This window comes from Rhinopithecus bieti, unplaced genomic scaffold, assembly GCF_001698545.2.
Source record: "Rhinopithecus bieti isolate Rb0 unplaced genomic scaffold, ASM169854v2 scaffold_26546, whole genome shotgun sequence".
Classification (NCBI taxonomy): Eukaryota; Metazoa; Chordata; class Mammalia; order Primates; family Cercopithecidae; genus Rhinopithecus; species Rhinopithecus bieti.
In genome coordinates, this window is record NW_016812367.1 from 469,798 (window position 1) to 497,770 (window position 27,973).

A 27,973-nucleotide genomic window follows, 5' to 3' on the forward strand; every position below is an offset into this window, starting at 1 on the left:
GGAGGGGGCTTCTCTCACATCCCAGCCCCTTGGGACGCTTTTTCTTCACTCCCTGGGCTGCGAGTCAAGAAGTCCTCAGTAGGAGTCCAGCCTCTGCAGCCTTGCTGCGTGTCTGACAACAAAACCCTTTCCCTTTCTGGGCTTCAGGGTCATGCACATGTACCACAAGGAGGCTTCCCAACCTCTCTTCTTGCCCAAACACTGCATGATTCTCTTAGCGTTGATATAGCTCGTCCAGTTCACCCTGCCTGGATTCTAAGAAGGAACCATGGTGCCCTGAAGGTCAAGCCCACGGGGATCTCCTCGGTCAGCCCCAGAAGGGACCCTGGGCTCTCCTTCTGCCCTGCCTGCTGCCCCCTCACGGGGCTGGGAAAACCTAGGACCTGCTTCTCCCACCCTGAGGCCCCTACTGTGTACCCGGCCCCGGGTGAGCTACCAGTCACATACTCGCATTTAGGCCTCACAGCTGATCCCATTTTATGCCCAAGCTGACTCACACACTCGCACTTAGGCCTCACAGCTGATCCCATTTTATGCCCAAGCTGACTCAAAGACTGAGTCCGGCCCACGGAGGCCTGCAGTAGCTCCGAGCCCCGCCTAGGCCGCAGGAGCAGGGGCGGGGTCGTCCGGGACCCTTTTCCGGAAGGGAAGCCGCGGGAGCCTGCAGGACGAGGCCTGCGGCCGGTCCCGGAACCAGAGACGGGGGAGCGCTCGAGTTCCTGCGCGGCACTGCCAAGGCACGACCACGGGCCAGAAGGCTGCCAGGCTCAGTGGGCAAGCGAAGAAATCAACCACCGCTACAAGGACGCTTGGGGGCGGGGCCCGAGTGCGAACCCGAGCCCCAAATCCCGACCCACGCAGGGGCGGGGCCCGGGGCGGGGCCTTGGAGGACCAGCCCGCGCGGCAACGTCTCCCCGCGGCCTCTTGACAACCACTAACAGCCACCCGCCATGGCCGCAGACCAGCGCTCGAAGGCCGACACCTTGGCCCTGAGGCAGCGGCTCATCAGGTACCCGGGCGTGCGGCTGGTGGCGCGGGGCTGCGCGGGGCTGCGCAGGGTGGCAGGCGCACGCACGCACGACGCACGCGCCTCCGACTAGGAGGCCGCTGCTCTCCAGCCCGTGCGACCCCGGACCCGGCAGCAGTGGAGTTTCGCAGGGCCGGGAAGGCGGCGGCACTGGGCCGTCCCGGTGGGTGGTCTCCGGAGGCTCCTCCCCGACAGCGCCGTCTCCAAGCCGCCCCGTTCAGGAGACAGCCCCGCCGTCACCGCTGTCCAGTCTGCTGCAGCCTCGCTTGGCAGCCTTTACCCCGGAAAAGACCTTCACCCTGGCGCCTGAGAGGACCTCAGCCAGGGTGGCCCGTCAGCCGCACGTGGGCCTGTCTCCAGAGTGACCAGGGAGGGAGCTGAAAGGGCAGACGAAGGGAGAGTCGGGGGAGTCGGTTCACAGGCAGCATACTTGACCTGTGAGGGGCCCTCGGTGGGAAGGTGGGTGAGGTAGCCTCCCACTGGAGCTTAGGGCTGGCACCCAGCGAGGGGCAGCAGGACCACGTGGCTGGCAAGGAGCGTTTAGGGCTGAGAGCCAGCCACCTAATGCTGGTGCCCTGCCCCATCCCATGGAGGACACGCAGCCTTACGGAGCCCCGTGGGCCGGGGCAGCCACCTTGTCTCAGGATCCAGGAGACTGACGTGACCACATGCAGAAATGAGCCAGGAGGCCACAGAGACTTAAAAAGCTTTAAGAAACAATTCTAAGTTTCCGCAACTTTTTTTTTTTTTTTTTTTTTTTTTTGAGAGGGAGTCTCGCTCTGTCACCCAGGCTGGAGTGCAGTGGCCGGATCTCAGCTCACTGCAAGCTCCGCCTCCCGGGTTCACGCCATTCTCCTGCCTCAGCCTCCCGTAGCTGGGACTACAGGCGCCCGCCACCTCGCCCGGCTAGTTTTTTGTATTTTTTTTTTAGTAGAGACGGGGTTTCACCATGTTAGCCAGGATGGTCTCGATCTCCTGACCTCGTGATCCACCCGTCTCGGCCTCCCAAAGTGCTGGGATTATAGGCTTGAGCCACCGCGCCCGGCCAAGTTTCCGCAACTTGTTACCCCATCTGCTTCCTCCTTTGCAACCACCTGTGGAGTGAGGAGACAAGGCAGGGAAGCAGCACCTTGCCCTTCAAGCTTTCGTTTTTTCCCCCAGAAACTGGGAAGGGGTGGGCGGGGGCCTGTGATGAGTGGACTTCACCCTTTCGGTCTTCAGACATGGCTGTCCACTCCTTGCCTGTCCCCACAGCTCTTCCTGCAGACTCTTTTTTCCCGAGGATCCTGTTAAGATTGTCCGTGCCCAAGGGCAGTACATGTACGATGAACAGGGGGCAGAATACATCGACTGCATCAACAATGTGGCTCACGGTCAGTATCGTACCTCAGGTTGGCAGGGCAGGAGAGGAGGCCAAGGCTGTGAGCCTGGTCCCAAGATGACCTGAGATTACTGAGAGGTGTGGAGAACCTGGGTTGAGTTGAGGCACTATCAATATGCAGAGGAGGCTCAGCCTTTGCAATATAGCTGTGGAATTCTGCAGTCTGGAGCTGTGCTAAACCAGGCAGGAGTCAGCAATCTAGGTCTGTGGGTCTAGTTCCACTTGGGACTGATGATGAACTCACAGAATGGCAGATGGCCCAGCTGTGACCAGCGGCGTAGCACAGTGCTGGCCAAGTGCTGGAGTCAAGGCAGCGCTTCAGCCCCACTGGCCATCTTAGGTGCTGGGCAAGGGAGCTGAAGCAGGAATTCAGTCATCCTGATGAGGCTGCCAGAGCTGACGGAAAGAAAGGGAATCTGAGACTCAGCAGGGACATGGAAGATTAATAAAGTCGAGATTTAAAAAAAAAAAAGCAGAGACTCTAGTCTTAGACTGCTTGGGCTCAAATCCCCTACTTACTAACTTTGTGATCTCAGGCAAGTTACTTAATTCTCTGTGCCTCCGTTTGCTTATCTGCAAAAGACATAATGATACTAGGGACCCACTTGAAGGTATTAGGAGAATTCAATGTGTTAATTTATGTAGCTTGCTCTGAATGTGCCTGGCACATGGTGAGCTCTCAGTACATACTCACTGTTACTATCCTTGGCCTTTGGCAGTCAAGATTACCACCAGCCCCCTTGGCTGGTGAAGTGAAAAAGTTGACAGTCACCCCCACCCCACCTTTGTCATGCAAGCCTCAAAAGGCCTTACAGCCTGGGCAACATAATGAGACCTTGTGTCTACAAAAAAACTTAAAAATTAGCTAGGCATGGTGACTGGTGTCATAGTCCCACCTACTCAGGAGGTTGAGGTGGGAGGATCACTTGAACCCAGGAGTCTGAGGCTGCAGTGAATGCCATGATCACACCACTACACTCTAGCCTGAGCGACAGCGTAAGGCCCTATCTCCAAAAAAAAAAAAAAAATCCTCCTTAAAGACATGGGCTTCCTAGGCCAGGCGCAGTGGCTCACACCTGTAATCCCAGCACTTTAGGAAGCCAAGGCAGGCTTACTGACCTCGAGGTCAGGAGATGGAGACCATCCTGGCTAACACAGTGAAACCCCATCTCTACTAAAAATACAAAAACTTAGCTGGGCATGGTGGCACGTGCCTGTAGTCCCAGCTACTCGGGAGGCTGAGGCAGAAGAATGGCATGAACCCGGGAGGCGGAGCTTGCAGTGAGCCGAGATCACACCCTGCACTCCAGCCTGGGGGACAGAGTGAGACTCTCAAAAAAAAAAAAAAAAAAAAAGACATGGGCTTTCTAGACAGGGTTCTGCTGAAGAACATTTCCTTCTGCCAGAATCTCAGAAACTCCTGGATCTGCCTTTCTACAACTAGCTTCTCTCTCCCTCCTCTGCCTTCAGACTCCCCTCTTTCTACCTCTCTCTCTAGAACTGCGTCTCTTCTGGCTGGGTTTATAGCTTAGGGCTGGGGGAGGCCCAGTGGGACTGGCTGAGCGGAGCCAGCTGTGTGATGGAGGTGGCCTTCTTCCAGTCGGGCACTGCCACCCTCTCGTGGTCCGAGCAGCACATGAACAGAACCAGGTGCTCAACACCAACAGCCGGTACCTGCACGACAACATTGTGGACTATGCACAGAGGCTGTCGGAGACGCTGCCGGAGCCGCTCTGTGTGTTCTATTTCCTGAATTCTGGGTAAGTGACTGTGGCCAGCCCCCGGGAAGAGGGTGAGGTGATAACAGAGAGTCGCTCACATGGGCCCGGTGTAGTGTAGCCGACCGAGTGTGGACTCAGGGAGAGGCAGCCCCCATTGCACCAGGCTCCTGAGATTCCCGGCTCTAGGCCCTGATGCTTTTTCTGTTGGATCCAGTTTCCTTGTTTCTTACTAAAGGATGTTATTACTTCCTTTCTAGGATCATTGCTGGGGTTTAGTGAGGTAATACATTTCTTTATTTCTGCCTTATGGATACAGCCAAAATCCCTGCCTGTGGGTTGCTCAGTAAGGAACAAAAACATCAAGTGATTCTTCAAAGAAATACAGAATTCCAAGGAGGGCTCTGGAGGAAGTGTACACGGTATCATGAGGCCTAGAAATAGTGAGGGGACCTGACCTATTCTGGGGGTACAGGGAAACCTTCCCTGAGGAAGGGATGTTAAGCTAAGAGCTGACTAGGAGATAACTAGAAGAGGAGGAAGGAAGGGTACTGCCACTGCATCAGAAGTCTCGTCAAGGCTGGGCGCGATGGCTCATGCCTGTAATCCCAGCACTTCGTGAGATCGAGGTGGGCAGACCACCTGAGGTCAGGAGTTTGAGATCAGCCTGGCCAATATGGCAAAACCCCATCTCTACTACAAATACACAAAAATTAGCTGGGCGTGGTGGTGGGTGCCTGTAATCCCAGCTACTCAGGAGGCTAAGGCAGGAGAATCGCTTGAATCTGGGAGGCGGAGCTTGTAGTGAGCCAAAATTGTGCCACTGCACTCCAGCCTGGGAGACAGAGTGAGGCTCTATCTCAAAAAAAAAAAAAAAAAAAAAAATTAGTCTCGGCAAAACTCTTGTCAAAGTTGGTCACCACACACAACTGCCCATGCAAAGGCCCTGAAGCAGGAAAGGGTATGGTACCCAGCACACTTGAGGAATCGAAAGAAGTCCACTAAGGGAAAGCAGAGGCTGTGAGCTGTTGGGAGGGAAGCAGGGCCCATCACCTAGGGCCTTCTCCGCCAAGTGACTGTCTTTATCCTAAGAGCATTGGGAAGCCATCAGAGGCTTTAATCAGGAAATGATGTCTTACAGGGAACGGAGCGCAAGAATGGACACTGTTAGGTGCCAATTCAGTGGCCAGGTGAAAGGTTATGGTAGCTCACACTAGGATCGGCAGTGGAGACAAACAGGCAGGTGATTACAGTGTATCTGGGAGAGAACATTCCAACGAATCGTAGGTGGTGGCATTGAATTATAGTAATGATTATTGTTGCCATTCATATAGTACAGTCATCTCTGCCCCCCAGATAATTTCTAGGAAGTGGAATTCACCATCTTCATTTTGCAGATGGGGTAACAGCAATTCAAAGAAAGGAACTTGAGCCCAGACATTTCCCATGTCAAGAGCTGGAGCCTCTGGAAACAGCATGAAGCTGGTGCTTCCTCAGTGGTGGTGGAGGAGGGGCATTCTTATGCCACCAGCTTTATTCTGTGTGGATTCCAGTGACTTCTATGTTGCCAGATCCAAAGCAGTCTCTTTGCTGCCTTGTCTTACTCTGTCCCGGCAGTAATTGACAGTTACCACTCTCCAAAAGTGCTCTCTCCTCTTGCTTCCAGGGTGCTGTGCTCTCCTGTTTTCTGCCAGTTTCTCTAGCCACTCCTTCCCTGTCTTCTTTGCTGATTCCTCCTCTGTTCCTTGGGGCTGGTCTTGGGCCACTTTTCTCTGAGCCCTCTCCTCAGGTGCTACCTTCCATTCTCTTGGTATTAAATAGCATCCATGTGCTGGTGACTCGCAAATTTTTTTGAGCCCAGACATTTCGCATATGTTCCAACTTGAGGTCCTAACTGCGCCTGTGACATCTGACAAACATCTCCAGCTTCATGTGTCCACAAAGCAAGAAAGGGTTGATTGGACCGTGGTACTGTTCTCCCTAACCTGCCCAAGAAGACTGTCCCCACTCACCCCTGCTCATCTTGCCTTGTAAAGGGCATCACCACCTATATCTGCTCAAGGCAGAAACCACATGCTCCCCAGTCCTGCATCAATCCTGCCTCCTCCATCTCCATGATGCCTTTTAACTCCCTCCACCTCTCCATCTCCATGGCCACCACCTGCTCTCACCTGGCATCCTCCTCCTTGGTCTTCTCACTTCCACTTTTATTCTTGTCGACTCCATTAGACACAGCCAGAGGCCACCTCTCAAAATGGGAGCTGACTCATGTTCCTTTTCTCATTAAAACTCTTCAGTGGCTTCACATGGCACTGAGAAGAAAACTCAGGCTCCTTCCCAGCCCTGTGCACCTGGCCCCTGCATGTCTCCCCACTTCCTCTCCTACCCTGCCCTCCTTAGGCGCTGGCCTCCATCATCTTCTCCTGGTTCCCTGAGCACACTGAGCTCTTTTCCTTCACAAGGCCTTGGTGTGTGCTGCTCCATCTGCCTAGAAACTTCTCCCTCAGGACTCAGTACACGAGTTACCTCCCCATAGACACTTCCACTGACCCTCTGTGTTGGTCTACTCTGGCTGCCATAAGAAAATAACAGAGACTGAGTGGCTTAAACAAGAGACATTTATTTTCTCACAGTCCTGGAGGCTGGAAGTCTAAGATCAAGGTGTTGGCAGGGTTGGTTTCTTCTAAGGCCTCTCTCCTTGGCTTGGAGATGGCCCTGGTTGGTCTTCTGTGTGTAAGTGTCCCTGATGTCTCTTTGTGTGTCCAGATTTCCTCTTATAAGGACACTGGTTAGATTGGATTAGGGGCCCCTTGACAGCCTCATTTTAACATAATCACCTCTCTTATCTCCATATCCATTCACATACGGGCCATTCCGAGCTACTGGGGATTAGAGGTTCAACACACAAACTGGGGGTGGGGGGTGGCAGCTCAGCCCATAGACATGCTCCCTCTGGCTCTCTCCCAGAGCATCCATCATAGCACTTAGAAAAAGGATCACTTAGGCCGGGCGCGGTGGCTCAAGCCTGTAATCCCAGCACTTTGGGAGGCCGAGACGGGCGGATCACGAGGTCAGGAGATCGAGACCATCCTGGCTAACACGGTGAAACCCCGTCTCTACTAAAAATACAAAAAACTAGCCGGGCGAGGTGGCGGGCGCCTGTAGTCCCAGCTACTCGGGAGGCTGAGGCAGGAGAATGGCGTGAACCCGGGAGGCGGAGCTTGCATAGAGCTGAGATCCGGCCACTGCAGTCCAGCCTGGGTGACAGAGCGAGACTCCGTCTCAAAAAAAAAAAAAAAAAAAAAAAAAAAAGAAAAGGATCACTTTTTCTTTTTTGGCTTTTGTGGTGGTATATATATGTGTACACACACATATATATATAAATACACAGACACACATATCTACATACACATTCATTTTTATTCACAGTTCCTGGCTCGTAACTCCCACAGCCCTTGTTACACTCTTTTGTTACAACATTGGACGTCAGGCCTCAGGAGACAATCACTCTAACCTTCTCCTGCCTTCCTTTCACCTGCCGAAGGCAGGACTCTAATCTTCCCCACCTTTCTGATGGTGGGTCATAAAACTCTCATTCCAGAGAGGGTCCTACCCCATGTCCTGGTGGAAGGAATGCTGCTGTCATGAAGCTTCCATAAAAACTAAGGGGACTGGATTCAGAGAGCTTCCAGATAGCTGAACATACGCAGGTTCCTGAAGGGTGGTGTGCCCAGGGCGGGCACGGGAAGCTCCATGGCCTTCCTTCATCTCTCCCCCTATGCATCTCTTCATCTGTATCTTTTACAATATCCTTTATAACAAACCAGTAAATGTATTTCCCTTAGTTTTGTGAGTCAGTGCAGCAAATTAATTGAACCTACAGAGGGAATTGTGGGAACCTCAACTTGAAGCCAGTCGGTCAGAAGTTCCAAAGGGGGGCCGGGTGCGGTGGCTCCCGCCCGTAATCCCAGCACTTTGGGAAGCCGAGGCAGGAGAATCAGGAATGTGAGACCAGCCTAGCCAACATGGTGAAACCCCATCTCTACTAAAAATAGAAAAAATCAGCTGGGCGTAGTGGTGGGCGCTTGTAATCCCAGCTACTCAGGAGGCTGAGGCAGGAGAATCACATGAGCCTGGGAGGCAGAGGCTGCAGTGAGCCAAGATCACGCCGCTGCACTCTAGCCCGGGCAACAGAGTGAGACTCTGTCTCAAAAAAAAAAAAAAAAAAAAAAAAAGTACCAAAGGTGGCCAGCACAGTGGCTCATGCCTATAATTCCAGTACTTTGAGGTTGAGGTAGGAGGAATGCTTGAGCCCCCAGTCTGGGCAATATAGTGAGACCCCATCTCTACAAAAAAAGAAAAGAAGTTCCAGAGGCCGACTTGCTACTGGTGCTCAGGGGGCTGTGGGGCAGTCTTGGGCACTGAGCCCTCATGCTGTGGGATCTGATGCTGTCTCCATGTAGATAGTGTTGGAATTGAATTGGAGGATATCCAGCTGGTGTTGCTGCAAACTGATTGCTTGCCTGCTGGCAGGGAGAAATCCTTACATATTTTTTGGAGTCACAGAAGTCTTCTGTGTTGATTGTTGTAGTGTGAAAGCAGAGGAAAAACAATGGTTTGAGTTTTTTCCAAACAAGTTTCATGACACATACGAGAATGTAAATTCCAGGAGAGCCAAGGCTGTGTCTGTTTTACCAATTTTTTTTTTTTTTTTTTTTTTTTTTTTGAGACAGAGTCTCACTGTCTCCCAGGCTGGAGTGCAGTGGCGCGATCTTGGCTCACTGCAAGCTCCGCCTCCCAGGTTCATGCCATTCTCCTGCCTCAGCCTCCCGAGTAACTGGGACTACAGGCGCCCGCCACCATGCCCCACTAGTTTTTTGTATTTTTAGTAGAGACAGGGTTTCACCGTGTTAGCCAGGATGGTCTCGATCTCCTGACCTCGTGATCTGCCTGCCTCGGCCTCCCAAAGTGCTGGGATTATAGGCATGAGCCACCGCCCCTGGCCTGTTTTACCTACTCTTTTTGCCCCCAGCTTCTAGTACATACGAGGCATTTGATGTATACCAAACAAATAAGTAAGTGACTGACTAATTGATGTCCTGAGAATATTCTTGCTGCTGGAAGGGTCCTCCTGCCCTCAGCATTTCTCTCTGGGAAGCTCTTGGACCACTGTCTCAGTCATGCTCACCTTTTCGGTCATAGGTCAGAAGCCAATGACCTGGCCCTGAGGCTGGCTCGCCACTACACAGGACACCAGGACGTGGTGGTATTAGACCAGTAAGTGCAACTCACAGCCCTACCGTGTCCAGAAGCCTGGCCCACAGGCTGCTTGGGGATCTGTGCGACTCACTCCGGATGCCTTAGGCAGGGAGGATAAGGGGCCTGGGCTACTGAAGACAAGCGTGGCAGGCAGAGGACCAGGCCTGAGACTTCCCGGAGGCTCTGTCACCCTGGGCCACCATTCTGGGAAGGCAGCTCTGGGTAGTAGAGTGCATTTTGTAAGGGAGTCAAAGGTGATCCCACAACATTTTGCATGTTCAAACTTCCACAGCAGTAGCTCCCATGAATTGAGTGTGTGATGTGCACAAAGCTGAGGCTGACAGTATCAACACATTTAAGATTCATTATAAACCAGAAAGAGGAACTCCCACCCCATTTCACAGCAGAGAAAACAACCCCGAGAGGTTAAATGATGAGGTGCTGTCACATAGCCAGTCAGCAGTCTTGCAAGAAGTGTTGCTGACTCCAAAGCCTGTGCTCTTTCCCAAGTTCCCAAGAACCTGGGGGCTCTGTCAGGAAAGTTGGCCTCCCCTGTGTGTCTTCAAGGGTGGGGAGACCATGGTCAGACTGGGCCAGGGAGTAGGAGCTGCCCAGACCCAGGTAGGTAGAAGCCTACCCTCCCTTCTCCTCCCCAGTGCGTATCACGGCCACCTGAGCTCCCTGATTGACATCAGTCCCTACAAGTTCCGCAGCCTGGATGGCCAGAAGGAGTGGGTCCACGTGGTATGCACTGCCCAACTCAACAACAGGTCGGTGCCTGTCCCCAAGCCCGGATAACGTGGTGCTGTCACTCCCCACAGGCACCTCTCCCAGACACCTACCGGGGCCCCTACCGGGAGGACCACCCCAACCCAGCTGTGGCCTATGCCAACGAGGTGAAACATGTGGTCAGCAGTGCACAGGAGAAGGGCAGGAAGGTAACCATGTCCGCGCCTGTCCAATCCAGCAAACAGTTAATGTCACCTCCATTGTTGTCACCACCACTGTGCTAGATGCTGGGAACCCAGAGAGAAAACCAAACGAGGCCCTGCCCTCCAGGAATCTGGGGTAGGGGCAGTTCGGGCTCAGCAGAGAGTCTGAGTGCACCAGCATGGGCATGATAGGCAACCAGAGCCTGAGCAGGCCTTGGGGGATGTCAAGGGGGGTCCTTGGAGGAGGTGCTCCCTGACACAGTAGGGGTCAGCCACTCCAGGTGGGGTGGGGAGTAGCAGAGGAAGGGCATCCCGACGGGTGGCTGAGGAACCGTGTGAATGTGTGGCCAGGAGCTGAGCCTGGAGAGGCAGGCAGGGTCCACATGCCAGAGGGCACCAGAACTAGGCTGAGCAGCTGCAGTTCTGCCGTGGAGGCCCCCGGGAACCACCAGAGTCTTAAGCGGGAAAGCGCTAAGCTCTGGGGCTGGCGCTGCTCTCCAACTCCAGGGCTATGTAGGGGATAGATCTGAATGGGGCAGCTTGAGGTCAGGTGACCACGAAGTGGACAGTAGACCCCAAGTGAGCTGTGGGGAGGCCTGAAAGGGGCAGTAGAGTGGAGATGGAGTGGAGGCACAGACATCGGGGAGAGAGGTGTGTTACCCACAGTGATAACAGAGAGAAGACTGTTGGCAACAGGTGAGGGCTCTCTGAAGGCTTCACTGAAGGAGCGACAGAGCCAGACACAGGAGGTACGACAAAGAAAGCAGCCTGTGGGGCCGGAAAGGTTAGCAGAACCCGACCAGGGAAGCCTTGCCTATGCGTTTCAGGTGCTCCGCGACTACTTCTATAAAACCTAAAAAAGGAGATTGCTCTGATTGCAACAGGTGAGGGGGACCAGTATCCCATCCGAGTGGCCCTGCCCTCCCACCTAGAAGGCAGAATACAGTTGGGAAATCATTGCCATATGCAGAAGGAGTCACTGAGGGGTTTCAAACAACAGTGACATGCTCAGCTCTCTGGGTTGAGGCATCGTCACCCTGGTGGCCATGTGGAGGATGGACTGGAAGAGTCATTCAGTTAGAAGGCCTCTGCAGGAGTCCAAGGAAGAAACGGGCAGATCTGCAGGAGGCAGGCATGTCCAGGCAGAGAGCAAGGAGTAGGTTTAGCGAGCGGGCTGAGGTAGACTCCTTGGGCGTGCTGACTGATGGGTTGAGGGAGGGGGCATGGATCAAGAATGGGGGACAGGAAAGGAACAGGCTTACGGGGGAAAAATCAGTGCATTTAGTTTGGAGCATGCCAAGTACTAGGGGCCTGGAGGCATGCAGGTGTTAAGAGTTGCCTGGAGGCCTGAGAAAAAACTGAGTCACAAACCTTCAGATATAACGTGGAGCCCAAAGTAGGGGTGCAGCAATGATGGTGATTTGTCTTGCTTGGACTAAGCCAGCACTAGCAGGGCAGGCTAAGCCGGTCATTGCACACCTCCATGGTCGTGTTCCCAATGTCCATCTCTTCACAGATTGCAGCCTTCTTCGCTGAGTCTCTGCCCAGTGTGGGAGGGCAGATCATTCCCCCTGCTGGCTACTTCTCCCAAGTGGCAGAGTGAGTAGGTGGGGAGGGTCTGCCCTAGGGAGGGCAGGGCTCTAATGGGGTTTTCCAACCTCCGGTCCAAATCCCAACCTCAGCCTGCCCTGACTGCCAGAATTTTGAGACAAAGCCCTTAAAGAAATAATGGCCCAAAGAAGGCCAGCCATTGCCCAAGGCCCCCACCTTACTGCTGGCAGAGCCAGGATGCAAAGCCCCGAGACCTCCTGACTCCTGATCTTATCCCTCCCAACCACAGCCCCCATGTCAATCATCTGTCCTCTGCCACAGGCACATCCACAAGGCCGGAGGGGTCTTTGTTGCAGATGAGATCCAGGTTGGCTTTGGCCGAGTAGGCAAGCACTTCTGGGCCTTCCAGCTCCAGGGAAAAGACTTTGTTCCTGACATCGTCACCATGGGCAAGTCCATTGGCAATGGCCACCCTGTTGCCTGTGTGGCCACAACCCAGCCTGTGGCGAGGGCATTTGAAGCCACTGGCGTTGAGTACTTCAACACGGTGAGTGACAGCTCTAAGTCAAGGGAGCAACATGGGTTCTGATAGGCCCCCAATGATCAGCCTGTCCTTAGTCAGCAAAGGCTGCAGGGCTAGCACTGTGCCCAGCACACACTTCCAAGGGGGGGGTCGCTGTCCCTTAAGGAGATACTAGCCAGGTCAGGTAAGAAAACACTAAAACATGTTTTTTTTTTTTTTTTTCTTTTTTTTTTTTTTTTTTGAGACGGAGTCTCGCCTCTATCGCCCCAGGCTGGAGTGCAGTGGGCCGATCTCACTCACTGCAAGCTCCGCCTCCGGGTTTACGCCATTCTCCTGCCTCAGCCTTCCCGAGTGCTGCGGACTACAGGCCCGCCCGCCACCTTCCGCTCCGGGCCTAGTTTTTTGTATTTTTTAGTAGAACCAGGGTTTCACCCGTGTTAGGCCAGGATGCCCGTCTCGATCTCCTGACCCATGATCCGCCCCATCTCGGGCCTCCCAAAGCTGCCTGGGCATTACAGCCTTGAACCACTGCGTCCGGGCGCCCATAAAACATCTTTTAAAATTTAGTGTCCAATCCAAAAAGCTGCCTCACAAGCGGACCTTGTCTATAAAATTATATAAACTACGAGTCCTTTGGGGGCGGGGGGGCGGGGGGGGGGGGGGGGGCGGGGGGGGGGGGCGGGGCGCGCGGGGCGGGGCGGGGCGGGGGGGGGGGGGGCGGGGCCCGGGCCGCGGTTTTTTTCTTTTTTTTTTTTTTTTTTTTTTTTTTTTTTTTTTTTTTTTTTTTCTTTTTTCGCTCTAAGCCTGTTAATCCCAGCACTTTGTGAGGCCCGAGACGGGGGATCACGAGGGTCAGGAGATCGAGACATCCTGCTAAACACAGTGAAACCCTACGTCTCTTATAAAAAATGCCGAAGGAACACTAGCTGGGCTGAGGGTGGCGGCCGCCTGTAGTCCCAGCCTCACTGGGGAGCCTGAGGCAGGAGAAGGCGTGAACCCGGGAAGATGGAGCTTGCAGTGAGCTGAGATTTCCGGCCACTGCACGCCAGCCTTGGGTGACACAGCCAAGACTCCGTCTCAAAAAAAAAAAAAAAAAAAAACTACGAGTCCCTGTCTTCCTTCCAACAGATGCCACCCATTCTGTGCCAGGCCCTGTGTCAGGTGCTGGAACTTGAGCTGGTTAAGAGGCGTGAGGAGTGTGGTCTACTTGGGTAACACATGATCTAGGAGCAGAGTTCACATTGCAGTGGCTCCCTGTCTTTGAGGTACAGAGTCAAGAGCTTTCCCTGAGTGAAGCTGACAGACAGCATATTCGGTGGCCCTGAGGCAGCAGTTACAGAGTAGGTGAGAGGACCATGGCAGGAAGCAGCAGACCCACAGGAAAGAGCCAAGGAGTCTGCACTGATCTTGAAGACTGAGGACAACAGGAGGGTTTTAATCCTGGAGAGAGTACCCTTTGGAAAGATCTCTGGTGCTCAGGTGGAGAAAGAACTGGAGGAAGGGAGACTGGTCCAGGGAGGAGACGAGGAGGCCCAGAGGAGGAAGGGCAGGGACAGAGGGTTGAGAATTCACTAAGTTCCTCAAAAAGAGCCAGTTTTAATTGGGGACTGAAACATGTCAGGATTTGGCAAGATAGATAAGGCAGGATAAGGTCCTTAGGGGTGAGGGAAGTGACACTTTGGTGCATTCAGCCAAAAACCATCACTCTGTGTCCACGTGACACAGAGCCTCAGACAAGCTCAGTCGGGGAAAGACAGGCTCACAGACAAATGGTCATGACAGTGTGGAGGATGACAGTGGAAGTAGTGTGTTCACGGTGCTGTGATAGCACAAAGGACATCCCAGGCAAGAGGTGGGTGAAGAGCTGTGGGACAAGCAGTGGAGGCTTCATACAGAAGGCAAGACCAGATCTGAGTCTGGAAGGCTGAGCAGGAAATCAAGTGGATTGTGTAAGGGGAACAACAAAGGCCCAGTGGAGCAGCATCCCGACTTTTGTTTGTTTCTTTGTTTTACTTGACCCTCAAGTGTACATAATTAGATAGAATCTTTGGTTCATGGAAGACTCTCAACATCTGTCTGTGCATAGCCCTTTTTTAGTTATTCAGTTAACCTTTATTAATGTTCTAAGCACCTGGGAAGCCAGCATCCCTAATAAAAGCTAGAACCTTGATAATATCCTGCATCTCTCCAGATGTTTCCCCCAATTCCCTCTTATTGCCTCCTCCACCCATCACTCCGAATAACCATGGTAACCATCACTCTCAATCCCATATTATTTAGTTGTTTTTTGACTTTATATGAAGTCTATCATGCTGTATATACTCTTTGGGGATTTTTTTTTCTACTAACATCAGTAAGAATCCTTCCTATTGCCTGTCACTGAAGTTCCTTTGCTTTGACTGCTTTATAATCTTTGTATAAACGTACCACAGTTCAGTCATCCATTACTATTGATGTGCTTTGAGCTTGTTCCATTTTTTTTTTTTTTTGCAATTATGAACAATGCTGCTTTGAACAATTTTCATAAGTCTCTGTTGTACATGTGGCAAGAGTTTTTCTTAGGACTGTACCTGAGGGTGGAATTGCTGGCTCATATGGTATGTGTTCACCCTTAATTTTAAAATATAATGACATTTGTTTCTAAAGTAGTTCACAAGTTAACACCCCACCAGTAGTGTATATAGTGTATATCCTTTTTTTTTTTTTTTTTTTTTTTTTTTTTGAGACGGAGTTTTGCTCTTGTTGCCCAGGCTGGAGTGCTATGGCATGATCTTGGCTTACCACAGCCTCTGCCTTCCGGGTTCAAGCAACTCTTCTGCCTCAGCCTCCCTAGTAGCTAGGATTACAGGCATGTACCACCACACCTGGCTAATTTTGTATTTTTGGTAGAGATGGGGTTTTTCCATGTTGGTCAGGCTGGTCTTGAGCTCCTGACCTCAGGTGATCTGCCCACCTCAGCCTCCCAAAGTGCTGGGATTACAGGCGTGAGTCACTGTGCCCAGCATCTTTTTTTTTTTTTTTTTTTTTTTTTGAGACAGAGTCTCACTCTGTCACCCAGGCTGGAGTGCAGTGGTGGAATCTCAGCTCACTGCAGCCTTTACTTCCGGAGCTCAAGTGATCCTCCCACTTCAGCCTCCCCAGTAACTGGGACCACTGGTGTACGCCACCATGCCCAGCTAATTTTTTGTATTTTTGGTACAGGTGGGGTTTCACCATGTTGCCCAGGCTGGTCTCAAACTCCTGAGCTCAAGCGATCGGCCCACATCGGCCTCCCAAAATGCTGGGATTCCAGGCATGAGCCACCGCACCCGGACTGTATCTACTTTAGTGCCTTTTAATTTCTGCCAGTCAAGTGGAGCGTAAAACAGTAGCTTGTGTGGTCTTGATATGCCATTCCTTGATTTCAGATTACATGAAGTATCTCTTCATATGTTTATTGACCATTTGTTTCCTCTTCACTGAAATGCCTGTTTGTGTCTTTTGCCCATTTTTTGATTTGACTTACTAGTGGTTAATTTGTGCGAGTTTTGTGTCTGTTTGTATGTGTGTGTATCTGTGTGTGTATACCAACACATACATATCTATATATTTTTGATGCTAATCACTTGTCAGTTGTGTATTTGTGAATATATTCATCCAGTTTATAACCTATCTTCACTCCCTTTACATATTTATGATAAAGTTTTAAATTTTAACATTGTCAACTCTATCATTTTGTTTTATTTTATAGACAGTGTTTTTCATATATTGTTTAAGATATCTCTCCCTACTCCAAGTTACAAAATATATTCATTTATGTTTCCTCTTAAGTCTTTTAACATTTTGTTTTGACATATAGGTCCTTAATCCATCTGCAGTTGATTTTTGTACACGATGTTAATCAGGAATCCAATTACATCCTTTGTGCATGTGATACCACAGTGTTTTCCTTTTTTCAAAAATCTTTTTCTGCTCCCTTTGTTCTCCATTCATCTTACATTCCTCCTCTGTTATGTAACCAAAGTTCACACATGAGAAGATCTGTTTCAGAGCTTTTATACTTTTTTGGTCAGTTTTGGTCAGATTACTGTTCATGTACCACATTATTACTAGAGCTTCATAATAGGTTTTACATTCATAATAGCTTCTGGTATCTTGTAGAAAAAGTCCCCTTTCACCTGTGACTATTCCTGTCTCTTTTCTCTTTCATTTAAATTTTAAGAGTTACCTTTAAACATTTTATGAAAAACTCTGCTGGGATTCTGATAGGGGAACTGCTTGATCTTTAGATCAGTTTGAGATTTTTTTTTTTTTGAGACGGAGTCTCGCTCTGTGGCCCAGGCTGGAGTGCAGTGGCAGGATCTCGGCTCACTGCAAGCTCCGCCTCCCGGGTTCACGCCATTCTCCTGCCTCAGCCTCCCGGGTAGCTGGGACTACAGGCACCCGCCACCTCGCCTGGCTAGTTTTTTGTATTTTTTAGTAGAGACGGGGTTTCACCGTGTTAGCCAGGATGGTCTGGATCTCCTGACCTCGTGATCCACCCGTCTTGGCCTCCCAAAGTGCTGGGATTACAGGCTTGAGCCACCGCGCCCGGCCAAATTTTTTTCTTATACCTTGGATTTTGGTAACTGGGTCCTACTAACCTTGTAGAATGAATTGGGAAATATTTCTTCTTTTTCTTTTACATAAAATTGGGATGATCTGTCCTTTGAAGGTAAAAACTCACCTATAAAGCCATCATCTGGGCCTTGTGTTTTGTGGGAAGATATTTAACTGCTGCTTTAATTTCTTTAAAAGTTATGTTTTAGTGAGTTCAGGATGCTATAACAAAATATCATAGACTGGGTGGTTTATAAACAGATTTATTTCTCACTGTTCTGAAGGCTGCAAATCTAAGATCAGGGTGCCAGCATGGTTGGGTTCTGGTGAGAGTCCTCTTCCAGGTTGCAAACAGCCAACTTCTCGCTGTACCCTCATATCGTCAAAAGGGTGAGAGCTCTCTGGGATCCCTTTTATAAAACCATAATCCCATTCATGAAGGCTCTATTCTTGTGACCTAATAACCTGAAGGCCCCACCTCTTAATACCATCACATTGGAGGTTAGGATTTCAACATATGAATTGGGGGAGACACATTCAATTCATTGCAAGTTATATAGGGTTTTTAAAGTTTTCGTATTTGTTCTGCCCCTTTCCTGTCTTTCTGGGACACTCAATATGTTGGCGTGCTTGTGTCCTCGGGTCTATATGACTGTTTTTATTCCTCTTCCGTTCTGGTCTTCAGACTGTACAATCTCAATTGACATATTTTTTTTCACTGATCCTTTCATCTGCCAGCTTAAATCTGCTGTTACCAGGCACAGTGGGTCACGCCTATAATTTCCTAGCACTTTGGGAGGCTAAGGTGGGTGGATCACTTGAGGTCAGGGGTTTAAGACCAGCCTGGCCAACATGGTGAAACTCCGTCTCTACTAAAAATACAAAAATTAGCCAGATGTAGTGGCGCGCACCTATAGTCCCAGCTACTTGGGAGGCTGAAGCACAAGAATCGCCTGAACCTGGGAGGCAGCAGTTGCAGTGAGCCGAGATCACACCACTGCTCTCCATCCTGGGTGACAGCTAAACTCTCAAAAGAAAAAAAAAAAAAATCTGTTGAGCCTCTCTAGAAAATGCTTCATTTCATTTATTGTGCTCATCAACTTCAGATTTTGTTTGATTTTTAATAATTTATCTCTTTATCATTAGATTCTGGTAAGACATCATTTTCATGCTTTGCTTTCAATCTTTTAGGTATAGTTTCCTTTAGTTCTCTTAACATACTTGGTTTTGGGGTTGTTTCTGTTTGCTCGTTTGGAGACAAGGGCTCGCTCTGTCGCCCAGGCTGGAGTCTTGGCTCACTGCAGCTTCAGCCTCTCGAGCCCAAGCGATCCTCCTGCCTCACCCCCCAAGCAGCTGGGAGTACACGCATGTGCCACCATGCCTGGCTATTTTTATTTTTTGTAGAGATGGAGTTTCACTGTGCTGCCCAGGCCAGGCTGGTCTCGAACTCCTCAGCTTAGGCAACCCACCCACCTTGGCCTCCCAGAGTGCTGGGATTACAGGCATGAGCCACTGCACCCAGCTAACATATTTGTAACATCTGATTAAAGTCTTTGTCCAATAAGGTTAGTGTCAGCTTCCTCAGGGACAGTTTGCATTGATTGCTTTTTTTCTCCCATGTCTGGGCCATGCTTCTTTGCATGTTTCAGAATTGTGTTAAAAGCTCGACATTTTAAGTAATATGGCAACTGTGGAGATCATATTCTCTTCCCTCCCCATGGTGGTTTTTTCTGGTAGTATAGTGCCTTTTCTGAACCAATTCTGTAAAGTGTGTTCTCTGTCATGTGTGGCCACTGTAGTCTCTGCTTGATTAGCTCAGTGGTCCTCTAACCATGAGATCGCCTTAATGACCTGGAACTCAGCCAAGAGCTTATAACTGCCTTAGACTTTACTTCCTCATTCTGCAGAGCCTCAAGGTAGCCAGTGGTGAGAGCTTAGGGCTTTCTAGATCTTTCCTGAGCATGCACACAGCACTCAGCATGAGCACATCCCTGTGTATATGAATGGCCTTCTAGATTCCCAGGAATATGTCACAGCCTTTCAAAGCCCCCTGTAGCCGTCTCATAGTGACAGAAAGCAGATCAGTGGTTGCCTGGGGCCAGCAGTAGTGGGATGGGTGCACAAGGAAGTGATGAAAATGTTCTGTGACTTCACTGCGAGGGAGGTTACACAGGTACATACATTTGTCACCTCACATTGAACTTTATACTTTAAACACAGTTTATATGGAAATTACAGCTCAACAAAGCTGATGTTTTTAAAGACGTAGTTTAAAAACAAAACAAAAAACATGGTCTGCAGGAGACACCTTGCTCGTGATCCTCTAAAAAACAGGTCTCCACTCAGATACCTGCAGGATAAGGACAGGGTGGGCAAGGAAAAGGAGCCAAAGACCTCCAGGTGTGTGTTAAGTGGCTTTTCCTGGGTGGGCCTTGGCGTGCTGCGCTGACCCTCCTTGAAGGAGGAAATGCCTAGTCCAGTGCTGTGGGTCTGGGCCCAGGAGATGAGGCCTTAAAGCCTCTCTTGGTAAAGACTAGCTCTATGGGAAAAAATAGGACATCCTCTCTTCTGATTCTGTATCTTCTAGGGGCTACTACTGTACTTCAGGGGTACCTGACCTGGGTTGCAGTCACATTAGCTCCTGGAAAGCCAGGACAGCCCATGGGGGCCCCCGTTGAACCCCATTTACTACTGCTGAGGACTGTGCACCCTAAGGGGTTTGGGGCCTGTGCTCTTGGCACTGGCCTTGGAACGTGTGGCAGTTCTGCCTCACCCTCACTCTGGGGCATGGCCCACTCTGCTGGGGCATCTGACATGTTCTTTGTCCCTGGCTCAGTTTGGGGGCAGCCCAGTGTCCTGCGCTGTGGGGCTGGCCGTCCTGAATGTCTTGGAGAAGGAGCAGCTCCAGGCTCATGCCACCAGTGTGGGCAGCTTCCTGATGGAGCTCCTCAGGCAGCAAAAAATCAAACATCCCATCGTCGGGGATGTCAGGTGAGGCTCTGGGGGCAGCAGTCACCACCGACCTGCCAGGGCCCAGTGTGGTACCATTTTCTTCACCTCCTAACAACCTGGGATGGTGGGGTTATGTCTGCTCTCAAGAGGAACTGACACTGAGAGGTGCTATTGCCCAAAACGGCACTCCCGGGGAGGAGAAAGCCAGGATATGACCTGACCCCTAGCTATCCCCAAGCCTCTCTCCTCTGTCCACACCAAAGATCCCTCCCAGCCCAGTTATTCCCTGAAACTATTCTCACCACCTTCTGAAGGTGCCTCCTGCAATCAGCCTCCCCAGGAGGCACAGGTAGGAGCCCAGACGGGGTGAGGCGAGCACCCTGGCCCCTCAGGCATGGCCTCCTGCGATGTCATCACCTTCCCCTGCAGGGGTGTTGGGCTCTTCATTGGTGTGGATCTGATCAAAGATGAGGCCACAAGGACACCAGCAACCGAAGAGGCTGCCTACTTGGTATCAAGGTATTTTCTTCTTGAAACAAGTTGCTTCCTGGAGTAGGAGACACCACAGGTGCCTCTTTGCAGGGCCAGAGGCCCTTAGTGGAAAGGAGGCTCATCTGTACCCCAGCACTCTGGGCCACAGACTTGACTGAACTGAAAGAGGGGGCGGGGGGGGGGGGTGGGGGGTGGCGAGGGGACAGCTGATGCTATCCGCTGAGGACAGAGGTAAGTGGTTAGCAGTTCTGTACCCGGTGCCTGACTGCGAAGGCTGCAGATGAGACACAGGCTGTTCCCACCAGAGCAGCACCTCTGCCTAGAATGCCCAAGCTAGCAGGGCACTCAGACCCAGGAACCCCTAATGCCACCTTGGCCTGGAGAAGGGAAGCACCTTCATTCACACCAGGGAGCTGTGGCAGCAGCAGACTCGGGGTTGCCATGCCGCATGACGGGTGGTTGGGATGGACAGGACTGCTGCTCCTCAGCTGGGCTGGGGGCGTCTCAGACTCAGACTCCACCAGTCCCACTGCCCTGGCTTGCTTGTCCTTTCACTGGGACCCTGAGGCCTCAGGACTTCTCCTAGTTTAATGATTATTCCCTTTTATCTCCATTCCCCAGGCCTCCCCCTTCCCCCACTGCCACCACGGAAAGCTCTTCTGGTATTTGATGTGTCCTTATTCAAAGTGTGAGACATGCATGGTATTGATGTAAATCTCTCTGTGCTGTGTTTGAACTTGGCCTTTCCTAGTCCCTGCCTTCTCTCTGCTGTCAGTCACATCCCCAGCTTACCCCCACCCCGCTCCCAGGAGTCTTCAGGGTTTCAGAATGGTCGGGTGGCATGGAAGGAAACCGATCCCAAGTTCAGCCTACTCTTTTATCACTGAACTGGGGTGCTTTTCCAGTTCAGTGAGGAAATGGGTAAGTCACCTGCAGTCACCCTGCTAGGTGGCAAGAGCTGAATCTGGCCGCAGGGCCGTCTAACTCCAAAGTCCAAGCCCTGTCCTTTCTGGCATGGCCATGGTCAGTGCCAGAAAGACTGGGATAGGAAAATGAAACCAGAAGGTAGACTCCCAACCCCAAGAAATAAAATAACAAGGTTTACAAAAGAATGGGAACAAGGATCAAAGAATATAAGCACAACCATGCAGACCCCTCATCTCAGAGATGAAGTTAGACTGTGGACTAAAAGTGATTATTAGCTACAAACGATGCTAAGATAAAGCCATCTTCCTAAGAGGTGGAAATTTTCAACTGGAATTTTAAGATAACCCAGAGGACAGGCCAGGGAGATTCCTGAAGCTCGTGAGGGACACGTGGGGCCCATTACACCAACTGCAATGTTGGACATTCTGTATATAAGAAAACAATATACATCATGTCAACCACACAGAAAACCAGAGAATGCAGGGACTCTTGTTGCAGTCTGCTGTTTCCCTGTGGCCATTCATTCTTGGCTTGGACTGTGGCTCCAGGGGTTAGGTGAGGCAAGGCGCCTGTTCTGGGGGCCAGCAGGCTCAGGACCAGGTGCAGTGCACCCCAAGCAGGGGCTGCTGTGGGCCAGATGCACAGGACTTTGGTAGGGGTGACCAGTAGTGTCCTGGCAGGAACTGGCCCATGGAAGGCTCTGAAGGCAGTATGGCTGGAGCACTGGACGTGAGGCCAAGGCCAGGCTGAGGAAGGCCTTGAAGGCCACATGAAGGGGTGTCCTGTCCTCACAGGCTGAAGGAGAACTATGTTTTGCTGAGCACTGATGGCCCTGGGAGGAACATCCTGAAGTTTAAACCCCCAATGTGCTTCAGCCTGGACAATGCACGGCAAGTGGTGGCAAAGCTGGATGCCATTCTGACTGGTAAGCTTGAAGCCTGAGCTTGGCCATGTCTCTAGAACCCAGCCTGAAGCCAGCAACTAGAGCCTCCTAGCAGGGAACGGGGGGGGGACAAGAGTCCAAGAGCAGAGGCACGTGTCCTCTGGACAGTGCAGGGAGCAACAGAGAGGGTCTTTCATGCCCAGTATGCTCCTATTCCTGCTTGTGCCTAAGAGAGCTTCCTGGGCTGTCAGCAGGTTGGAGCTGAGCCACCACCCAGCCTGCCTCGGCAGGCATCGGATGTACGCAGGACAAATCGGTGGGCCTGAGAAACAGGCCCTAAGAACTACAGTGGGAGTTGAGACCCCATTACCGCCAGCCTAGAATGTAGAGCTGGCAGTCATTTCATTCTGTACGAGGCAGGTCACATGAGGCTGCTGGGTGGCTGAAAGATTTGTACCAGAGACTGGATGCAAAATGAAATTCTACCCCACATTCCCCATCACCTAGGATGGTCGTGGTCAACCCAGGGTCCCCCCTAAATCCACTTACAAGGAAATCTCATGGCTGTGTTGCCATTTATAGCTCAGTGAGACCCCACATAGGCAAAGCTGCATCTCACAGTAGAGATCAGAGCTGTCAGCCAAGCAACCTGTGCCCTCCTACCTCTGGGTGATCACTGCTACCCACAGGCATGACTAATCCCGGGGCTCTGGAGCTGGGGGTGGAGGTCCATCCCTGCTGGACACAAATTGGAAGCGGTAGGGATCTGATGAAAAGGAGTGTTTGTGGGGAGCAAAGGCTGGCCACAGAACAGGCTTAGGGATCCTGGACAGAGACTAGAAATCTCAGAGGAACTGAGGGCTGGCTTTGTGCTTTTCAGCAAACTGCTGCCACGCCTTTGGAGAATGGGACATGGGTGTGGATAGCCAGAGGGCCCAATCTCTAAACTGTCCTCCAGTTTGGACACTGAAGTCACAGGGCATCTTCAGCAGAGAAAGGTGACTGAGTCGGCGTGGCTTTGTGGTCTTTTTCAGACATGGAAGAGAAGGTGCGAAGTTGCGAGACGCTGAGGCTCCAGCTCTTAAGCTAGTCCTGCTCTGCCTAAGTGTACTCCAGGTGAGTGGGCCTTGCTTCTTGCTCTTGGGAGACGCAAAGCAGGTTCCTTACCATCAGCAGCAAGCAGCCTCGGAAAACTGAGCCTTTTTTTTTTTCTTAAGACATTTTTTGTTCTGGTTAATGCTCCTTCCCCCAAAGGTTAGTTTCTTCAACACTGGAAAATCTCCAATGCTTAGCTTGCACTTGAGGGCAGAACAGCTATGTCCCCCCTTGAAACCTATGAGGCTGTATCCATGTGGAACCCCAACCCACCCTTGCCTCTTGTAACCACCTAGTCGTATGCCCCAAATGCCAGACCTGGAGTTGGGCTCCAATCCAGTCAGTAAACATCCCCTGCCAGAGCAGGCTTTTCTTAACCAGCCAGGAGGGGCACTATTGTGCCCCAATTCAGCTGGCCCTGGCACTGCCCTAGTGGGTAAAGAATCGATTTTCATTCATCAATCAGCCAAGAAGGTTGGTGTTCTAAGGTGTCCCAGGAGGGGACATGCCTGCTGGGGATGTGAGCCCTCACTGCCCCATCCTCACTCCCCATAGACCTCTTATTCCTTTCTTTAAAGAGGGCTCAGTCCTAAGCAGGGCAGTCCTTAAAGGACACACCCACAACTGGGCCTGCTGCAGGAGGAAGCCCAAAGTTCAGGGCACCTGGCACCCCCCCACCCTGAGCAAGAGGTCTCACACAGCATATCCCACACTCACCCAGGCTTGGGAGTTTTTTAATTTTATTTCAAAAGCTTGGATAGCTTCAATATCCAGGTTGTGGCAAAATCAGGACACGTGTAAAATACCTTACAATACATTAGATTCCCAAAAGGTACCAAAAAGTACAGTAAAATTAACACTTCCATTACAGGAAATGTATGACACAAATAATATAAAATTAAAAGGTGAAAAAAAGGTGACACTGGTTTCCTAAGATACAATTTACTCTTTACAACCAGGGTCCACAGGTCCAGGCTGCAGAGCAGCAGCAGGAAGCAGAGCCTCCCACCTGGTTCTGGGGGACCTGGTAATAAAAATCAGCCCATATTGGCGCTCTGGCCTCTCAGACACCACACGCTGCCTAAACAACTAGAGCTCTGGAAATAGTAAACAGGAGAGTGATTTCCATGGGGGAAATTTTAAATAAGATGCACATGGGACAGGCCATAGAAAGTTTGCCAAGTTAAATTTGGTACATAATTGTGTTCACTCCATATCCAAACAAAGCATGTGTGCGGTCAGTTGGTCGCTCCTGCTGCCGCCTCAGTATGGCTTGTAGTTATTCTGATGGCCACCACGTCGCTGGCTCTTGCCGTAGTTTGTACTACCCTGACCTAGGGATGAGAACAACCATAGCAGCTACTATTTACAAGCATTTGCTTTGTGCCACGCGCTTGATATGCATCTTCTCAGGATCCTCACCAGCCCTGTGACAGCAGAGATTGCCTTCCTCATGTTACTAAGACCCGGAAGTCTAAGGCTCAAAACTGAGTAGCTCCCATGGCCGGGCCAGGCCTGTCTGACTCCAAAGCCCCTGCTGCCAGTGGCTCCTGCACTGTCTGTCCTGCCTCCCCTGGGGGTGGGTGAGCGGATGGGGCCTCCCTCTCTCCTACTTACTGTAGTCGTAGCCGGGGCCGTAGCCGTAATAGCCATAGGGCGAGTAGTCGTAGCCGCCATAGCCAGGCCCGTAGCCCTGCTGGTAGCCGTAGCCCTGGTTCCAGTAGTTGCCGTAGCCCTGATTCCAACTCTGACTCTGACCTGTGGGGGGAGCAGGGCACAGGGGCCCGTGGACCATTTAGCATACGCAGGAGCTAGGATGGAGGAAATCCTGCCCTTTGGGTGGCAGGGTTACTATGGCAACTCGGGCAGAAGCCAAGGGGCTGCTGTTCTGGTGTATAGGGCCCTGGGCCCAACCCTGCATCTGAGAGACCCAAGCAGAGGACCAGAGACCAGGACGCTAGCTTTACTTGGGGCAAACAAGGCAGCTCACTCACTCACTCACTCTCTGATCACTCCCACTCTCCTTGGCAGCTTGGCCTTTAAAAAGATGCAGTTCAGGCTTTGGAGTCAGAGGGGCCTGGGATGGAAGGGGATAAATGCCTGGCACAGCTCTGCCCTACCCACCCTTCTGCCTGCCTGCTCACAGGTGTACCAGACTCAGGACATCCACAAAGCCAAGACACCCATCATGTCCCCTCCCCCAGAGTATAACACAAATGCTCTCTCTGCCCTGGGCACCCAAGCCATTCCAAGGGGCAGCAGCAGGCAGCAACAGCCTCAAGCACACAGCCCTGACCCAGAGCCACTCCTATTCCTGCTCGTCCCCCACCTCACCCACTCTGCCCACCCCTGCTGCACAGCACCAGAGGGAGCCCCAAAACAGGTTTAGAAGGCTCCATGTAGGCAGGGAAACAGGACCCATCTTCATCCAGGTTCCACTCACCTCCACCTCCACCGCCACCTCCACTGCCTCGGTTCCCTCGGTTGCGGTTTCCACGGCCCCCAGAGCCATACTGCTGCTGCTGATAGACTTCTTTGGGCTGGGCCACCTTGATCTCACACTGAAAGCCAAAAGGACAGTGGTCAGGCCAGGAGGACAAACTCAGGGCAGTGACTGTACTAAGATCTTCACTGCAACAAACATCAGATGGTGGATCAGGTCCATTTGCTCAAAAACAAAAAATGCTAGTGTGGGAGGTCACCTTTGAGCTAAACAAAGCTCATGGAATCCCAACTAAAACCACGGGCCTTCCAGCAGAGAACCGTTCCCACAGAATGCACTGGAGATGGGCATCTCAGTCCCAGGGCAACTCCATGTCTAATGGAGGCAGGCAACTGGGCCAACTGCAGCCCAGGGGAGCAGAGGACAGGCTGGGAGCAGGCATCACACCTCGGTCCTACTGGGCCAGAGGGTCAGACAAGACTTCTCAGATGAGGGACCTTAGACAATGAGGTTTTAACATCTTTTTCTCTTTACAGAAGAAACTCATCTCATTCAAATACATGCTATTGAGAAGGCGACCCTGACCTCCCTCTTACAGATAAAGTCAGCTTTCAGAGGCTCAGGGTGGGGGGCCTGCCTGAGGCCATAATGCTACCCACCCCCTCCTCCTAACCACTGGTCTGTTGGGATGACCCAGATGTGTGCATCCCCTCAAGTCAGTCAATTTCCTTTTTGTCCACTGAGGGTGGGATGGGGTAGGCTGGGATACTTTCAATGCTCCTGCTTAAATAAGTTAGACCAGACCAGTGTATTTCTAAAGAAAATCCTGACACGCACCCCCATTAAAAATAGTACATTTTACAGTGTCCCCATACAGTCATACTTTTAATCGGCAAAATAATGCAATCTGATATATTCTATCTTACTGAATTAAAAATACTGAATACAACCAACTAAATATACTTACTCCTAAGACTCACCACCAGTAGTTTCACTTAAACTTTGCCTTAGAGGCTCTTCCCACCCCATTTCCCATTATGGCACATAGAGAAAAAGGCCTCTTTATCACTGTCCAATGGAGTAATAACCAATGCCTCCCTTAACTGCCTCAAAGACTATCACTTTATAGAAAATTTAAGACTATCCTAATCCAATCTTCTCAAACTCCCAACCAGGACAGAGACTTCCAGGAGCTCCACCTGTCCTACCTTATCTGGCTGCCAACTCCTGCTCAGAAATAGAGCCTGCCACACCCTGCCACTGCAGGCCGCACCCACAACTCCCAACTGCCAACTTGAAGCCTGAACTACCCTTTCCCTGACCAGAGTTCAGGAGGGAGGAAGAGCTACACGTCTCTGCACATGATTACACTCATTTGAAAGCACAACTGACCCTGGATTTAAGCTGGCCAGGACCCTGGGAGATATTGGAAGGATTTTTGCCTGGATATAGGGTTGACTTAAAGAGGTGCCCAGAAGACCAAGTGAGGCAGTTCACGCCTGTAATCCCAACAGTTTACAAGCCTGAGGCTTGAGCTCAGACAACATAGTGAGACCAGGCTTTAAAAAAAAATTTAATTTTTAAGCCTGATGGCTTGAGCTCAGACAACATAGTGAGACCAGGCTTTAAAAAAAAATTTAATTTTTAAGCCTGATGGCTTGAGCTCAGACAACATAGTGAGACCAGGCTTTAAAAAAAAATTTAATTTTTAAGCCTGATGGCTTGAGCTCAGACAACATAGTGAGACCAGGCTTTAAAAAAAAATTTAATTTTTAAGCCTGATGGCTTGAGCTCAGACAACATAGTGAGACCAGGCTTTAAAAAAAAATTTAATTTTTAAGCCTGATGGCTTGAGCTCAGACAACATAGTGAGACCAGGCTTTAAAAAAAAATTTAATTTTTAAGCCTGATGGCTTGAGCTCAGACAACATAGTGAGACCAGGCTTTAAAAAAAAATTTAATTTTTAAGCCTGATGGCTTGAGCTCAGACAACATAGTGAGACCAGGCTTTAAAAAAAAATTTAATTTTTAAGCCTGATGGCTTGAGCTCAGACAACATAGTGAGACCAGGCTTTAAAAAAAAATTTAATTTTTAAGCCTGATGGCTTGAGCTCAGACAACATAGTGAGACCAGGCTTTAAAAAAAAATTTAATTTTTAAGCCTGATGGCTTGAGCTCAGACAACATAGTGAGACCAGGCTTTAAAAAAAAA

At 50.9% G+C, this 27,973-nt stretch overlaps 2 protein-coding genes across 7 annotated transcripts in view; one reads left to right on the forward strand and one right to left on the reverse strand.

Moving 5' to 3' along the window:
• Positions 1-440: 440 nt before the first annotated feature.
• PHYKPL (5-phosphohydroxy-L-lysine phospho-lyase) lies at positions 441-27,362 on the forward strand. 2 transcript variants are annotated; one of them, XM_017896099.1, is made up of 13 exons: positions 441-1,009; positions 2,282-2,400; positions 4,009-4,168; positions 9,329-9,403; positions 10,042-10,129; positions 10,207-10,323; positions 11,834-11,916; positions 12,190-12,415; positions 19,806-19,960; positions 20,351-20,440; positions 22,135-22,265; positions 23,258-23,339; positions 26,937-27,362. In XM_017896099.1, exons 1-12 carry the CDS (start codon positions 951-953, stop codon positions 23,311-23,313), a joined length of 1,359 nt encoding a protein of 452 aa, XP_017751588.1. In that variant the 5' UTR covers positions 441-950; the 3' UTR covers positions 23,314-23,339; positions 26,937-27,362. The 2 variants fall into 2 exon arrangements, with proteins under 2 accessions (XP_017751588.1, XP_017751586.1); XM_017896097.1 differs by lacking the exon at positions 26,937-27,362 and adding an exon at positions 26,298-26,714 and having other exon boundaries at positions 442-1,009.
• Positions 24,024-27,973, reverse strand: part of HNRNPAB (heterogeneous nuclear ribonucleoprotein A/B) — a 7,700-nt gene continuing 3,750 nt past the window's right edge. For 3 of the 5 annotated variants that reach the window (XM_017896101.1, XM_017896100.1, XM_017896104.1), the window contains 3 exons: positions 25,762-25,879; positions 24,936-25,076; positions 24,024-24,652 (listed from right to left, as the gene is read on the reverse strand). In XM_017896101.1, the coding sequence (XP_017751590.1) occupies positions 24,582-24,652; positions 24,936-25,076; positions 25,762-25,879 (330 nt within the window). In that variant the 3' untranslated portion in view covers positions 24,024-24,581. The remainder of the gene's footprint in view (positions 24,653-24,935; positions 25,077-25,761; positions 25,880-27,973) is intronic. The other 2 variants (XM_017896103.1, XM_017896102.1) reach the window with 1 other exon arrangement.